General features: G+C 42.3%; 1 protein-coding gene across 1 annotated transcript in view; it reads right to left on the bottom strand.

The window, feature by feature from the left end:
* Positions 1-9528: 9528 nt before the first annotated feature.
* Positions 9529-17136, bottom strand: part of lgals3b (lectin, galactoside binding soluble 3b) — a 35183-nt gene continuing 27575 nt past the window's right edge. Inside the window, exons 3-7 of the mRNA XM_034207419.1 lie at positions 14213-14282; positions 12411-12904; positions 11231-11319; positions 10950-11118; positions 9529-10237 (exon numbers count right to left, since the gene is read on the bottom strand). Coding sequence (XP_034063310.1) covers positions 10079-10237; positions 10950-11118; positions 11231-11319; positions 12411-12904; positions 14213-14282 — 981 coding nt within the window. The 3' untranslated portion in view covers positions 9529-10078. The remainder of the gene's footprint in view (positions 10238-10949; positions 11119-11230; positions 11320-12410; positions 12905-14212; positions 14283-17136) is intronic.

Below are 17136 nucleotides of genomic sequence, written 5' to 3'. Positions count from 1 at the left end.
AGCCTGTAACAGACTGACTGTCACAAACAACTAGCCTGTAACAGACTGACTGTCACAAACAACCAGCCTGTAACAGACTGTCACAAACAACCAGCCTGTAACAGACTGACTGTCACAAACAACTAGCCTGTAACGGACTGTCACAAACAACCAGCCTGTAACATACTGACTGTCACAAACAACCAGCCTGTAACAGACTGACTGTCACAAACAACCAGCCTGTAACAGACTGACTGTCAAACAACCAGCCTGTAACAGACTGACTGTCACAAACAACCAGCCTGTAACAGACTGTCACAAACAACCAGCCTGTAACAGACTGACTGTCACAAACAACCAGCCTGTAACAGACTGACTGCCACAAACAACCAGCCTGTAACAGACTGACTGTCACAAACAACTAGCCTGTAACAGACTGACTGTCACAAACAACCAGCCTGTAACAGACTGTCACAAACAACCAGCTAGTAACAGACTAACTGTCACAAACAACCAGCCTGTAACATACTGACTGTCACAAACAACCAGCCTGTAACAGACTGACTGTCACAAACAACCAGCCTGTAACAGACTGTCACAAACAACCAGCTAGTAACAGACTAACTGTCACAAACAACCAGCCTGTAACAGACAGACTGTCACAAACAACCAGCCTGTAACAGACTGACTGCCACAAACAACCAGCCTGTAACAGACAGACTGTCACAAACAACCAGCCTGTAACTGACTGACTGTCACAAACAACCAGCCTGTAACAGACTGTCACAAACAACCAGCTAGTAACAGACTGACTGTCACAAACAACCAGCCTGTAACAGACTGTCACAAACAACCAGCTAGTAACAGACTAACTGTCACAAACAACCAGCCTGTAACAGACTGACTGTCACAAACAACCAGCCTGTAACAGACTGTCACAAACAACCAGCTAGTAACAGACTGACTGTCACAAACAACCAGCCTGTAACAGACTGTCACAAACAACAAGCTAGTAACAGACTAACTGTCACAAACAACCAGCCTGTAACAGACTGACTGTCACAAACAACCAGCCTGTAACAGACTGTTACAAACAACCAGCCTGTAACAGACTGCCTGTCACAAACAACCAGCCTGTAACAGACTGACTGCCACAAACAACCAGCCTGTAACAGACTGACTGTCACAAACAACCAGCCTGTAACAGACTGACTGTCACAAACAACCAGCCTGTAACAGACTGACTGCCACAAACAACCAGCCTGTAACAGACTGACTGTCACAAACAACCAGCCTGTAACAGACTGACTGCCACAAGCAACCAGCCTGTAACAGACTGACTGTCACAAACAACCAGCCTGTAACAGACTGACTGTCACAAACAACCAGCCTGTAACAGACTGACTGTCACAAACAACCAGCCTGTAACAGACTGACTGTCACAAACAACCAGCCTGTAACAGACTGACTGTCACAAACAACCAGCCTGTAACAGACAGACTGTCACAAACAACCAGCCTGTAACAGACTGACTGTCACAAACAACCAGCTAGTAACAGACTGACTGTCACAAACAACAAGCTAGTAACAGACTAACTGTCACAAACAACCAGCCTGTAACAGACTGTCACAAACAACCAGCCTGTAACAGCCTGACTGTCACAAACAACCAGCCTGTAACAGACTGTCACAAACAACCAGCCTGTAACAGACAGACTGTCACAAACAACCAGCCTGTAACAGACAGACTGTCACAAACAACCAGCCTGTAACAGACAGACTGTCACAAACAACCAGCCTGTAACAGACAGACTGTCACAAACAACCAGCTAGTAACAGACTAACTGTCACAAACAACCAGCCTGTAACAGACTGACTGTCACAAACAACCAGCCTGTAACGGACTGTCACAAACAACCAGCTAGTAACAGACTGACTGTCACAAACAACCAGCTAGTAACAGACTGACTGTCACAAACAACAAGCTAGTAACAGACTAACTGTCACAAACAACCAGCCTGTAACAGACTGTCACAAACAACCAGCCTGTAACAGACTGACTGTCACAAACAACCAGCCTGTAACAGACAGACTGTCACAAACAACCAGCCTGTAACAGACTGTCACAAACAACCAGCCTGTAACAGACTGACTGTCACAAACAACAAGCTAGTAACAGACTGACTGTCACAAACAACAAGCTAGTAACAGACTAACTGTCACAAACAACCAGCCTGTAACAGACTGTCACAAACAACCAGCCTGTAACAGACTGACTGTCACAAACAACCAGCCTGTAACAGACAGACTGTCACAAACAACCAGCCTGTAACAGACTGACTGTCACAAACAACCAGCCTGTAACGGACTGTCACAAACAACCAGCCTGTAACAGACTAACTGTCACAAACAACAAGCTAGTAACAGACTGACTGTCACAAACAACCAGCCTGTAACAGACTGACTGTCACAAACAACCAGCTAGTAACAGACTGACTGTCACAAACAACAAGCTAGTAACAGACTGACTGTCACAAACAACAAGCTAGTAACAGACTAACTGTCACAAACAACCAGCCTGTAACAGACTGTCACAAACAACCAGCCTGTAACAGACTGACTGTCACAAACAACCAGCCTGTAACAGACAGACTGTCACAAACAACCAGCCTGTAACGGACTAACTGTCACAAACAACAAGCTAGTAACAGACTGACTGTCACAAACAACAAGCTAGTAACAGACTGACTGTCACAAACAACCAGCTAGTAACAGACTGACTGTCACAAACAACCAGCTAGTAACAGACTGACTGTCACAAACAACAAGCTAGTAACAGACTAACTGTCACAAACAACCAGCCTGTAACAGACTGTCACAAACAACCAGCCTGTAACAGACTGTCACAAACAACCAGCCTGTAACAGACTGACTGTCACAAACAACCAGCCTGTAACAGACTGACTGTCACAAACAACCAGCCTGTAACAGACTGACTGCCACAAACAACCAGCCTGTAACAGACTGACTGCCACAAACAACCAGCATGTAACAGACTGACTGTCACAAACAACCAGCCTGTAACAGACTGACTGCCACAAACAACCAGCCTGTAACAGACTGTCACAAATAACCAGCCTGTAACAGACAGACTGTCACAAACAACCAGCCTGTAACAGACTGACTGTCACAAACAACCAGCCTGTAACAGACTGACTGTCACAAACAACCAGCCTGTAACAGACTGACTGTCACAAACAACCAGCCTGTAACAGACTGTCACAAACAACCAGCCTGTAACAGACTGACTGTCACAAACAACCAGCCTGTAACAGACTGACTGTCACAAACAACCAGCCTGTAACAGACTGACTGTCACAAACAACCAGCTAGTAACAGACTGACTGTCACAAACAACCAGCTAGTAACAGACTGACTGTCACAAACAACCAGCCTGTAACAGACTAACTGTCACAAACAACCAGCCTGTAACAGACTGTCACAAACAACCAGCCTGTAACAGACTGACTGTCACAAACAACCAGCCTGTAACAGACTGACTGTCACAAACAACCAGCCTGTAACAGACTGTGACAAACAACCAGCCTGTAACAGACTGTCACAAACAACCAGCCTGTAACAGACTGACTGTCACAAACAACCAGCCTGTAACAGACTGACTGCCACAAACAACCAGCCTGTAACAGACTGACTGCCACAAACAACCAGCATGTAACAGACTGACTGTCACAAACAACCAGCCTGTAACAGACTGACTGTCACAAACAACCAGCCTGTAACAGACTGACTGTCACAAACAACCAGCATGTAACAGACTGTCACAAACAACCAGCCTGTAACAGACAGACTGTCACAAACAACCAGCCTGTAACAGACAGACTGTCACAAACAACCAGCCTGTAACAGACTAACTGTCACAAACAACCAGCCTGTAACGGACTGTCACAAACAACCAGCTAGTAACAGACAGACTGTCACAAACAACCAGCCTGTAACAGACTGATTGTCACAAACAACCAGCCTGTAACAGACTGACTGTCACAAACAACAAGCTAGTAACAGACTAACTGTCACAAACAACCAGCCTGTATCAGACTGTCACAAACAACCAGCTAGTAACAGACTGACTGTCACAAACAACCAGCCTGTAACAGACTGACTGTCACAAACAACCAGCCTGTAACAGACTGACTGTCACAAACAACCAGCCTGTAACAGACTGTCACAAACAACCAGCCTGTAACAGACTGTCACAAACAACCAGCCTGTAACAGACTGACTGTCACAAACAACCAGCCTGTAACAGACAGACTGTCACAAACAACCAGCCTGTAACAGACTGACTGTCACAAACAACCAGCCTGTAACAGACTGACTGTCACAAACAACCAGCCTGTAACAGACTGACTGTCACAAACAACCAGCCTGTAACAGACTGACTGCCACAAACAACCAGCCTGTAACAGACTGACTGCCACAAACAACCAGCATGTAACAGACTGACTGTCACAAACAACCAGCCTGTAACAGACTGACTGCCACAAACAACCAGCCTGTAACAGACTGTCACAAATAACCAGCCTGTAACAGACAGACTGTCACAAACAACCAGCCTGTAACAGACTGACTGTCACAAACAACCAGCCTGTAACAGACTGACTGTCACAAACAACCAGCCTGTAACAGACTGTCACAAACAACCAGCCTGTAACAGACTGACTGTCACAAACAACCAGCCTGTAACAGACTGACTGTCACAAACAACCAGCTAGTAACAGACTGACTGTCACAAACAACAAGCTAGTAACAGACTGACTGCCACAAACAACCAGCCTGTAACAGACTGACTGTCACAAACAACCAGCTAGTAACAGACTGACTGTCACAAACAACCAGCCTGTAACAGACTGACTGTCACAAACAACCAGCTAGTAACAGACTGACTGTCACAAACAACCAGCCTGTAACAGACTGACTGTCACAAACAACCAGCTAGTAACAGACTGACTGTCACAAACAACCAGCCTGTAACAGACTGACTGTCACAAACAACCAGCTAGTAACAGACTGACTGTCACAAACAACCAGCTAGTAACAGACTGACTGTCACAAACAACCAGCCTGTAACAGACTAACTGTCACAAACAACCAGCCTGTAACAGACTGTCACAAACAACCAGCCTGTAACAGACTGACTGTCACAAACAACCAGCCTGTAACAGACTGACTGTCACAAACAACCAGCCTGTAACAGACTGACTGTCACAAACAACCAGCCTGTAACAGACTGTCACAAACAACCAGCCTGTAACAGACTGTCACAAACAACCAGCCTGTAACAGACTGACTGTCACAAACAACCAGCCTGTAACAGACTGACTGTCACAAACAACCAGCATGTAACAGACTGTCACAAACAACCAGCTAGTAACAGACTGACTGTCACAAACAACAAGCTAGTAACAGACTGACTGCCACAAACAACCAGCCTGTAACAGACTGACTGTCACAAACAACCAGCTAGTAACAGACTGACTGTCACAAACAACCAGCCTGTAACAGACTGACTGTCACAAACAACCAGCTAGTAACAGACTGACTGTCACAAACAACCAGCCAGTAACAGACTGACTGTCACAAACAACCAGCTAGTAACAGACTGACTGTCACAAACAACCAGCCTGTAACAGACTGACTGTCACAAACAACCAGCTAGTAACAGACTGACTGTCACAAACAACCAGCTAGTAACAGACTGACTGTCACAAACAACCAGCCTGTAACAGACTAACTGTCACAAACAACCAGCCTGTAACAGACTGTCACAAACAACCAGCCTGTAACAGACTGACTGTCACAAACAACCAGCCTGTAACAGACTGACTGTCACAAACAACCAGCCTGTAACAGACTGACTGTCACAAACAACCAGCCTGTAACAGACTGTCACAAACAACCAGCCTGTAACAGACTGTCACAAACAACCAGCCTGTAACAGACTGACTGTCACAAACAACCAGCCTGTAACAGACTGACTGTCACAAACAACCAGCATGTAACAGACTGTCACAAACAACCAGCCTGTAACAGACAGACTGTCACAAACAACCAGCCTGTAACAGACAGACTGTCACAAACAACCAGCCTGTAACAGACTAACTGTCACAAACAACCAGCCTGTAACGGACTGTCACAAACAACCAGCCTGTAACAGACTGATTGTCACAAACAACCAGCCTGTAACAGACTGACTGTCACAAACAACAAGCCTGTATCAGACTGTCACAAACAACCAGCTAGTAACAGACTGACTGTCACAAACAACCAGCCTGTAACAGACTGACTGTCACAAACAACCAGCCTGTAACAGACTGACTGTCACAAACAACCAGCCTGTAACAGACTGACTGTCACAAACAACCAGCCTGTAACAGACTGACTGTCACAAACAACCAGCCTGTAACAGACTGTCACAAACAACCAGCCTGTAACAGACTGTCACAAACAACTAGCCTTTAACAGACTGACTGTCACAAACAAGCAGCCTGTAACAGACTGACTGTCACAAACAACCAGCATGTAACTGACTGACTGTCACAAACAACCAGCCTGTAACAGACTGACTGTCACAAACAACCAGCCTGTAACGGACTGACTGTCACAAACAGATTGTAACAAACAGAAATCTGTCTCAACACACAGAAAACCAGCCTGTCACAGCCAACCTGTACAAACAGTCAGCAAGAATCACACAAACACAGCCTGTGAGAAAAAACAATCAACAAACACAACCCAGCAGCCAGCCTGTAACCAGAGCTTGACTTCCGAGACAAGTCGACAAACTTTGCTAGCCACAGCGCTAACTAGCATGCTACTAGCCGTTGCCTTCTGAAACCATGACACACCTGGCTAACTAGCTAGCCACTGCGGCTAACTAACTTATAAGTGCAAACAAGGTAAAAAAAAACTCATCGTCATTAAATAAAAAATGATTTTACAGTAAACGTGAGTGTGTTGATGCTGTTAGCTTTAGCACCAGAAGCTAACAGCCAGAGAAGAGGCCGAGGGTCAGACTAACCTGGAGGAGGAAATGCCTCGGTGAAAACCTGCTGGCAGCGACGGGAACTGATTATCTCCTCTTTTCCCAGTCCGACTCGTTAATGTCAAACACCCCGTCTTTCGGTGTCCTAAGTTAGCTGTTGATACAATTAGTTTAGTACACGTCAAATCACGGTTTAAAACGAAGCAGCCGAACCTGTCTGCTGCTCTGAGCTAACTAACTACTGACGTGACGTGACGTCCAGCTGGAGCCATGCGTCATGACGTAGAAAGCTTGGCAAAGATCGTCTCCGAAATGAGGGGGTCTCCGTACTGATACTTCATCCGGAAAATTTAGCATTTTAAAGGAATCAGAGTTACTTTATTTGTTCGGCAACGGGGAAATGCAGAGGTGGGAGAAGAACTCAGATAATATACTTGAGTAAAAGTAGAAGTACTATGATCTTGTACTTTTAAAAGTCCTTCAATCAAAATGTTACTCAAGTAAGTTTAATGCTAAAGTATCAGCATCAAAATATAGTTAAAGTAGCGACAGTAAAAGTAGTCATTGTGCAGATTGGTACATTTCAGAATAATATATATGATATGTTTTATAATGATTGATCATGAAAGTGTTCTCAAAGCTGGTGAAGAATGACTAGTCTGAATGACTTTGTATACTGCAGGGTAGCTGGTGGATTTACTCCAGGTGGAACTAAAGTCTGATTTAACACTTGATTATATTTCACATCATTCATCCACATCTGTAAAGTAACTAAAGGTATTAAATACATGTAGTGGAGGAAAAGTACACAATTTAAGAGGGATTATTAAGAGTATTCATTTTAAGTGTTCTGGCATAATGTCAGCACAATGTACAGAATAATATTTTTCTTTGTTCTACTTTTTTACACCTTGATATTCATTTTTTTGTCTGTATTTTGTTTGTTTTTAACTCCTTTGTGCTGCAAGTGGTGCAATGACTTTTGGGGGAAGAAAATGCATAACAAATAAACAACAACATTCAACAACACAACAAAATGGACTTAATTTGCATGATTAAGTCCATGCATGATCATAAATCTCAAACTCTTAATGTACAACATTTCTCAAACAGGAAGAAACGTTTTCTTTATTTGTGTCTAATATAATAATTAATAACATATTTTTCAAAATAAAAGTTGAATGAAGCTTATTGACCCAGCATGTATTTCTACAGGTTTGTGACATGTTAAGGTTTTTTTGGTTCACAGCAAAAGAGAGAAGGAAGACGTCTTCTTGATTAATAATAGATCTTTGAATCGGGTTGAATTTCAATAACAGCAACACAACCTGCTGCAGGTTTCCATTATAAAAAATACATCAGACACAACCTGCAGAACCGGAAAAACCGGGATCATTAGGGGTCAAAGGGCAAGACCAGGACACATTTTTTTTGATCAATCTGACTGAAATGATGCGGATCCGATTTGAACAAAACTGACTATTTTCTTATTTAAATCAATTATTGTTCTTCTTCCCTTCTCCACCTCTTCTGTTCCTCCTCTTCCTCGGAACATAGTTAATCGGAACCTGGACACTTGCAGCAATATGTGTTTCAGTGTCGCCCTCTGGTGGCAGTTTGACCCTCCATCATAACTATTTTCCACCTCTGCTTGTGTTTCCAGCTGCTGGGGGAGTACAGCTGCACACAGGGAAAGATGACACAAAAAGGCCACTAAACGATTTCAAAGAGATTTCAAACTATCATAAAGACACACAAGTAACAAAAAGAGCTTTAAAACCACCACAAAAACCCAAACTAACCATCACACCTCAGAAATATACCATAAAGACTAGAGACACAAATGACCACAAAGAGACAGAGAACAACCACACATAGATTCAAAAATACCATGGAGAAAAAACAACTGTAAAGACACAATAGGACAATACAACACTACAAAAAAGCAAAACAAACAGCCTACTGTGTGTCTTTCCCTCATGTAGCACATATCGTGGGGCAACATATGTGAGTTAACTGTTTAGTTTAAAAGCTACAGATTCCAATCTGACATTCTTATTACACAACACACCTGAATGTACCACCCATTTGTCGGCTTTCTACGTGCATTGTAGTCTCGCAGGAAGGGCCCCCAGATTTCGAGATACCCCTACCCGAGGTAGAACAAAACACAACAATGATTTTTCTTATCTTTAGGGTCTCCCATTAATGAAATTGATTGTTGTCAACATTTATTTTGGGGGAAAAAATATTTTTTGGGTTGTTCTTTAGAACTACCCCAATCCCTGAAAAAGAGCCGAATTAGACCAGGCCGAATGGGAAAGGTGACCAAAAAGCCCATAACTTGAGAATGACCACTCTTTTCCTCTTCAGATTTGCTGAGGTATGAACCAGGTGGCTGGTTTTAACAAGGAAGAACAATGTGTCAATATCTTTGGATGTACATTGACGTTTATGCCTTTTAAGTAAATAATGGGTCCAACAACTTTGATAAATCAGTTTATTATTTTAACCGAACCAGGATCATCACCGAGTGTTCTCCTGTGACTTGGGCACCATGATGTTATTCATACAAAAGTAACAACACACATATAAACACAGAAATTCTATTTTAAATGCCTCTAAAGATTGTTTATTTAGAATAAAAGATGCATTTTTATGTAGGTTTAGTGTAGCAAATCCTGTTAAGAGAAGACTCACCATCAAAGTCTGACCCTTTTTGTAGTACTGATGGTGTCAGCAGGGGTCAGGGTGACAGATACAAACAGACACAAACGCCAACAAATGTATGTTGAAGACTTGATTTATATTGTCAATACTAATGTATAGTGTTATACAGGAATACAAACTAATACAAGAAACACTGAGAACCTTCTGTTGATGTTTTATGTTTAAAAGAACATTTGACCAATAACCATCAACATATATATTTAAGATTTATTTTGGATTAACTGACAAGCTTCTGTAGATCTACTGAGGATCCCCAGTATAGCTCTGGTGGGTTCCCAGTAGATCTCTTGATCCGAGTTATCTGCTTCATGGCATGGTCTCCACGTTGACCTTGGATAGGGTGAGGTCGCAGTCGATCTTGAGCTCATTGATGGATCTGAGGTTGCTGACCCGGTGATGATAAGTCAGGACATGAGAGTTGTTGACGGCGACCTTAAACTCTTTGTCGGTGCACATGATCTTCATCTGCAAAGGAAAATCCACAAAATCATCATCAACCTGCTTTTTCACAGATAAACCCTTAAACCCCACTTTACTGTGTATTTGGTCATTGTATTTTGTACTCGGAGCTCTAATACTAAACATCAATACCTAAAAGGAAGGCGTTTTTGGCCAATCTGGTAATTTCTGTCATAGTTAATGGCTGAAATTTACATTGCTAAGGTATGTGGTATCTTTGAAGGTAAGCACCTCATCTTCCTGGAAGAAGTACTCCCATTGGCGACTGTTTATCAGCCTATCAAAATAGAAAATCTAGAGGCTTGAAAACAACATTGTTTCTGACCCCAACCATGTCCTTAACATCCAATAGGAATTGTTGCCGTCAAATCTGAAATACAGGGTTGCATGATTTTAAATGTAAAGTAAATCCCAGTTCAAATGATTGTGATTGTGATTCAGTGATTGTAATGTTATGTTAAATGTCTGTTTTCTTGTTTCTTGTTTTATCCATTTGTCCTTGTTGATATTGCAAATGGAGCTGCTGTTATGAAAGAAAAGTTTCTAACTTATTCTAACTATTGTAGTTGCAAGTAGCGATCTACTCCCAAAAATATCCCGGCAGCCGTAACCACACAAGTTTCATGAGGTGAAAAACGGTCGTACCTAACTTTTGTGAATGCTATTAAAAACAAGTACCAATACTACAAATGTTGTTAGTATAAATTAAATATTGGACCTCGAATGGCTTCCCTTGTTGGAAGGGGAAGTTCTGCAGATCTCTCTCCTCTTTCCCCCAAGTCTTGTTGATACAGCTGTTTCTGACGATCAACTTCTTGCCGTAATCATTGAAGCGAGGGTTGAAGTGGAAGGCCAGATCGGTGGGTGTTTTTAAATTAACTACGAACCTGGAAAACAACAGAGACCATCAACTCAAAAATCTTTAAACGTATTACAGTGTCATATAGTGAAGTCATGTATCCATCCATTCGTTGTTCATGTTAAAGAGTTGATACTGACTTCTCAGCATTTGATTTGATGGTTCCAGCGATGGTGATGAGCATTTTGTCATAAACTCCACCGGGCAGAGCCATGCTGTACGGAACCGTCTGTAAACAGGAAACAGATTTAATTTTCATGAACAATGGATTACCCATCAACTATTCATTCATCCAACTATCCCCACAAATTCATCAATAACAATCCATGGGTTCATTGATTTATTGATTCAACCATCCATCCATCATTTATTCCTCCGACAATCCATCAAAATTAATCTGATAACCATCCATTATCCTTTCACCCATCCAACAACAGTCCATCTATCCATCCTATCCTGTCTGTCCATCAGTTCACCAAACCATCCAAAAATCCCTTCAATTTATCCATCCAACAATCCCTCCAATGTACCCATCCATCCTAGTCCATCCATTCATCCAAGTAATCGGTAAACGATTCGTCCATCCAATAATCCCCCGCAATTATCCATCTATCCTTCAATACTTCATCCAACTGTCCATTTATCCATCAAACATTCAGTAAAATGCATCCATCCATCCAATAATCTCTCCAATTTACCCATCCATCAATTTTACATCCAGCTAACCATCCAACAACAATCCACCCAAATATTCGGACATCAATCCAGCCGTCCAATAATCCCCCCAGTTATCCATCCTTCATCTATACGTCCATTCATCCATCAAACAACGATCCATTGAACAACAATCCACCCAATCATTTGACAATCATCCATCAATAAAAAAATTCCTTCCAATTCATCCATCCATTGTTCATCCATCCATCTATCCAATAATCCCTCTAATTTAGCCATCCATCCAATAATCCCTCCAATTCATCCATCCATCCATCCATCCATCCATCAATTCATCCATCCATCCATTCATCAATTCATCCATCTATCCCTCCAATTTACCCATCCATCCATCTTCCATCCAGCCAACCATCCAACAACAATCCATCCAAATATTCGGATATCCATTCATCCACCAAAGTAATCGGTAATCGATCCGTCCGTCCAATAATCGCCCCAGTTATCCATCCAATCCTTCATCAATACGTCCATTCATCCATCAAACACCGATCCATCGAACAACAATCCACCCAATCAAAAATTCCTTCAAATTCATCCATCCACTTCCCACAATTGTTCCATAATTAATCTCTTGTTCTGTCTCACCAGACTCTGTTGGGGGGCATAGCCAGGTCCAGGTCCAGGTCCAGGTGAAGGAGACGGCCAGCCAGGTTGGTTTGGCTGGCTGGGCATTTGACCTCCAGGTTGGGGTCCAGGCCAGGCACCTCCACCCCCAGGTTGACCTCCAGGTTGGGGTCCAGGCCAGGCACCTCCACCTGCAGCGGGAGCGGGACCTGCAGACCAGGCACCTCCACCTGCAGCGGGAGCGGGACCTGCAGGCCAGGCACCTCCACCTGCAGCGGGAGCGGGACCTGCAGGCCAGGCACCTCCACCTGCAGCGGGAGCGGGACCTGCAGGCCAGGCACCTCCACCTGCAGCGGGAGCGGGACCTGCAGGCCAGCCACCTCCACCTGCAGCAGGACCTGCAGGCCAGGCACCTCCACCTGCAGCGGGAGCGGGACCTGCAGGCCAGGCACCTCCACCTGCAGCTGGTGCGGGACCTCCAGGCCAGGCACCTCCGGCTCCTCCTCCACCCGCAGCTGCAGGCCAGATGGGGTTGGGAGTAAGTTGACTTGAATGTGGTTTACACTGTTTTTAATTGCAGACTTCTCTGTTTTTATTAATCTGTTCTGTTGGATTTGATTTTTGGATTTTGGTGACTCCTGGTGGTCGGATTAAAACTATTTATTACACGGCTAAATTGTATACTTCCGCTTCCGATTGGTCACTTCAGAACATATGACACGTTGTTAATACCGTAGTACAGACCGCTATCAAGGACTTTATTGACCGTTGCTAAGGAGGATCAAGAAAGATAAAGGAAAAGAGGTTAAGGCAGACAGGAAGTAAACACTAACAGGAACACGGTAAGGGCTCTGCAGAGGTTAAGGACGTTTTAGTGGATCAGAAACTGTAAACAGATTTGGACAGTGCTGCCGTAAAGTTGTTGTTGTCGCAGTTCCAGCCGTCGGTGTGCAGTGGAACAGAGTTTTTATTTTCTTAGCTGAAGAAATACGATGATTTTTAACTCAATAACATCATTACAATTAATATTGGGAGTCGAGCCGATAGTTTGTTTAGTATTTGGCCGTGTAATAAGCGGGATAATGTGCAGCGACTTGGTCATTATGGGGAAAAGAACACCCCTCGCTGCACATTATCTCTTACATCTCTTTTTTTTTAACATCCATCTGAACTAGAGACAGGGGTAATATTCTGGGGAAAAACTCCAGGATTAAAGTTGTAGGCGTACATTTACAAGAACAAAATTAGAACTTCTCAAGATTCTAGGTTTAAATGTTCAGTGAAATATTGTGTTTTTTGTAAAGGAATCAATCATATTAGACTTAGACATACTTTACAGTATTGTCATTTCAACAAGACACAAAGTGTACTATTAAAACGAAATTGTGTTGTACTGGCTTACAGGAACAGGACAATATAAAAACTTGCAAAAATTGTACATATAAATAAATAATAGTGACGTGGTCAATGCAAAAAGAGGAAGGAATTCCGTCTATGCAAGCGGAAATATTTGAAATTGAGCAAGTAATTAGCATGATTCTGTGTCCCCAAGAATCTGAAATGTTGGACAAAGTGTTGGTACTGTTATGTAAATTAATCGAAAACTAATTTGCTGGTTGGATGCAAACTGTATTTCGTTGTACTCTGTGCAATGACAATAAAGTTGAATATAATCGAATCTATTGCGAATTCAATACAATTCAATAAAAGGACGATTAATGGCGCAGCCCTCAATCCCATAACACTGTTCCACACAGGGGCTTCAAACCATTAATAATATTGAAAAACAAGTATGTGTAGTGTAATGATGATGGCATTCTTACCTGGCCAGGAGGGATTGGTGGGCGGGTTGTTGCCCCCACCAGAGGGCCAACCACCGAGGGCGTCTTCCAGCTGCAGAGATAGAAAAAGGAAATCACGGGATGTCTATGTTTCAAACCGAACCAACTATTACCCTATCATTATCCCAATTATTTTGCAGTTAAACATAGTAAAAACAACAAACAGAACCATAAGATCCAGCTGTCTTTAAAGAGCCGTATTTCCCATCACCAACAAACACATAAAAACAAATGTTTCAGAGCTGCACCTGAACGCAGCACAGTGTGTTTCAGCGTGTGTGCAGACTTCAGGGTGTGTTGGTGACAGACTCATCAGGAATGTTCTGTATGTAGGTGTTGGTTTAAGAGATGAATGCCTCCCTATTTAAATTATTACCCCCTTAAAACACATACACACACACTAGGCAAACACAAGCTACAGTGTCTGTATTGTGTCAGTTTCATAGTATACAGTAGAACTATGATCTTAGCTAACTGAACAAGGTCATTGCCGTTAAAGCTAGGGTTGGTCAAAACATTTTTATATTTCTTGAAATTATCCTTAATAAATCAAATGCTCTGAAAAATAATTAGGTACATGTGGGTATCATATCATTGTTGTAGGACTGTAAAAGAGTGGTACAGGAATTACTCCTAAAACCCAGAAATTAGTCAGCATTTTACCACTTCCTGTTCCCTCGTCTTGAAGTCAATGTCTTTTTTAATGTGTTTTTGGTTGCCTGAAATAAAGTCTGTGATCAACACAAGCTAAAGAAGTTTTTTACATTTTGTTCTACAATGTAAAATATGTCAGTTAATACCCACTGGTGAATGTCTGAAGCTTCTACGTGTCTAAAAAGCAGCAGTTGCGAACATTAGCTGCCTTTAGCTTAGCGGTGGTGACGTGAATTCAGGCCGCCCCTCCCTACAGGCCAATCACGCAGGCTGCATGGGGCCCCGCCTTGCCCAGAGGGCCTCAGCTGCTCAGTTCTCCGCTCAGTTCTCCGCCCCCCCCCCCCCCCCCCCCCCCCCCGTGAGAGTGAGAGGTGAGAAGGGGAGCACGTCTGTAACCCGACACCGTTGCAATGAATCGACATCTGACCAATCACGGCTTTGATACGGCCACTAGTGCAGGTGAAGAGATGTCGGTGAAAAGACAGTTTCAGTCCGGCGCAAGCAAGAGGGAAAAAAAACAAAACATGAAGAAACTAGAGCATCACTCGAAGGTGGGTTATTAGTCAAATGTACAACTTGCAAATGTTGTATAAGTCAAATTGCCAATTGCCATATTAAAACATCAGCTGCAATTCACGACATGAAGAAGGCAGTCTCTGCAGCATATAGGCTAATGGAGATGCAGTTATTTCCAGCATTCTTTATTTAACATTCATTCAAGTATGTGATGCCTTTTATCTGCTAATGTACAGGAGGAAGAGTGATAAACTGTCTGTCTAGTTGGCTTACATAACAGTTAAAGTTTACAGCTTAAAAAACATGGAGCATTTGTTCCCCTTTTATTCATTTTTATGTCAATTTGCACATTTCATGGTGATGCTCAGCCACATGTCAACCACAACACAGAGAAATACTGATAGAAATGTGTGTGTAGTTGTTGATACATTGCTGACAGAGGGAACTACATTTGAATACAGATTTAAGAAATATCAGTTTTTGAGCATGTCATAAGCATGTTTTGTCTTGACTATATTACAACTATATTATAATAAAATAATATAGTATTTATATTATTGAATTGATTATTATTATTATTATTATTAGTAGAAGTAGTTTATTTGCATTCATTATATTTTAATCTTTTTGAGGCTAGTATTTGGCAGTAAAACGCATACTGAACAACATACATGCACATTTACCATTTACCTCACTGTATAAAAAAGTAACTGTGTTGATAATAATAATAAACAGGAATTATATTTGCAAAGTAGCATACTTTGTTTCCAAAAAAAAATGGTTTCACTCCTGTCGGTTGGGGGGGGGCTCATCTCACAATGTCGCTTGGGGCCCCAAGTTGGCCAGGGGCGGCCCTGCGTGAATTCATCCCAGATAGCAATTACCTTTGGGCCGGATCCGCACGAAAGCCTTTAGATCCGTTTGTAGCTCACACACGTTTTTTGACTGTGGGCCAGATCCGCACCAGATAGAGCTTTCAGACTAAACATTCCATTTGCAAGCAGTGCAGTATTTTTGCTGGTTTACAGATTTGGCCCAGATCCACCGTAATACGTATTTGAGCCGCAAGCGCCAGAAATCATTGGAATGGAACAAATCAAAAATAATATGGGGGTGTAACGTCTTCATATATTTCTTTGATTATTGAATTGAAACATTAAAATAAAATAAAATATAACATTGAAAACGAAAAACTTAACACAAAAATAGTCTCCTACAGTAATGTGGCATTGTACGATTGAATTAAATATTAAACGATAGATTAATATTTTTTCATTACGCTAATGCCCACTATCCATAATCCAAGTAGCCTACTCTGAGCTTTCACAGCCAACGTTCGCAGGCGGAAAATTCACTCAAGAATGATCAACTCAAGTAAGTATAGCCAACATTTTTGTTCTAATTTTGTATTTGTGGTTGGTATATATATGTATTATATGTGTATGTATGCGTCGATTGATACGCAAGTGACTCAAAATGCTGAACTTTTTTGTCAAAACTCTGTTAGTTGATCATAGTTTAGATAAGCTAACGTTAGCGTTAGCCAGTGGATAGGATAGCCGAGCAAGTTACAGCCTTGAAGAGTTAATATTAATTTAACGGTGGAACAGTATGTCAAGTAAAAAAAAAAGCAGGATTAACGTATAACTTTAATATTGAACTTTTATTCGAATAGTGACGTTAATGTGAGTGGAGGCATTGTGCTTTTAAAGGCGGGCTCAGATGGCAGGAGAGTG

The sequence above is a fragment of the Gymnodraco acuticeps genome, unplaced genomic scaffold, assembly GCF_902827175.1.
Source record: "Gymnodraco acuticeps unplaced genomic scaffold, fGymAcu1.1, whole genome shotgun sequence".
Classification (NCBI taxonomy): domain Eukaryota; kingdom Metazoa; phylum Chordata; class Actinopteri; order Perciformes; family Bathydraconidae; genus Gymnodraco; species Gymnodraco acuticeps.
The sequence above is the reverse complement of the archived record's forward strand: the minus strand, read 5'-3'. Positions and strand labels throughout refer to the sequence as shown.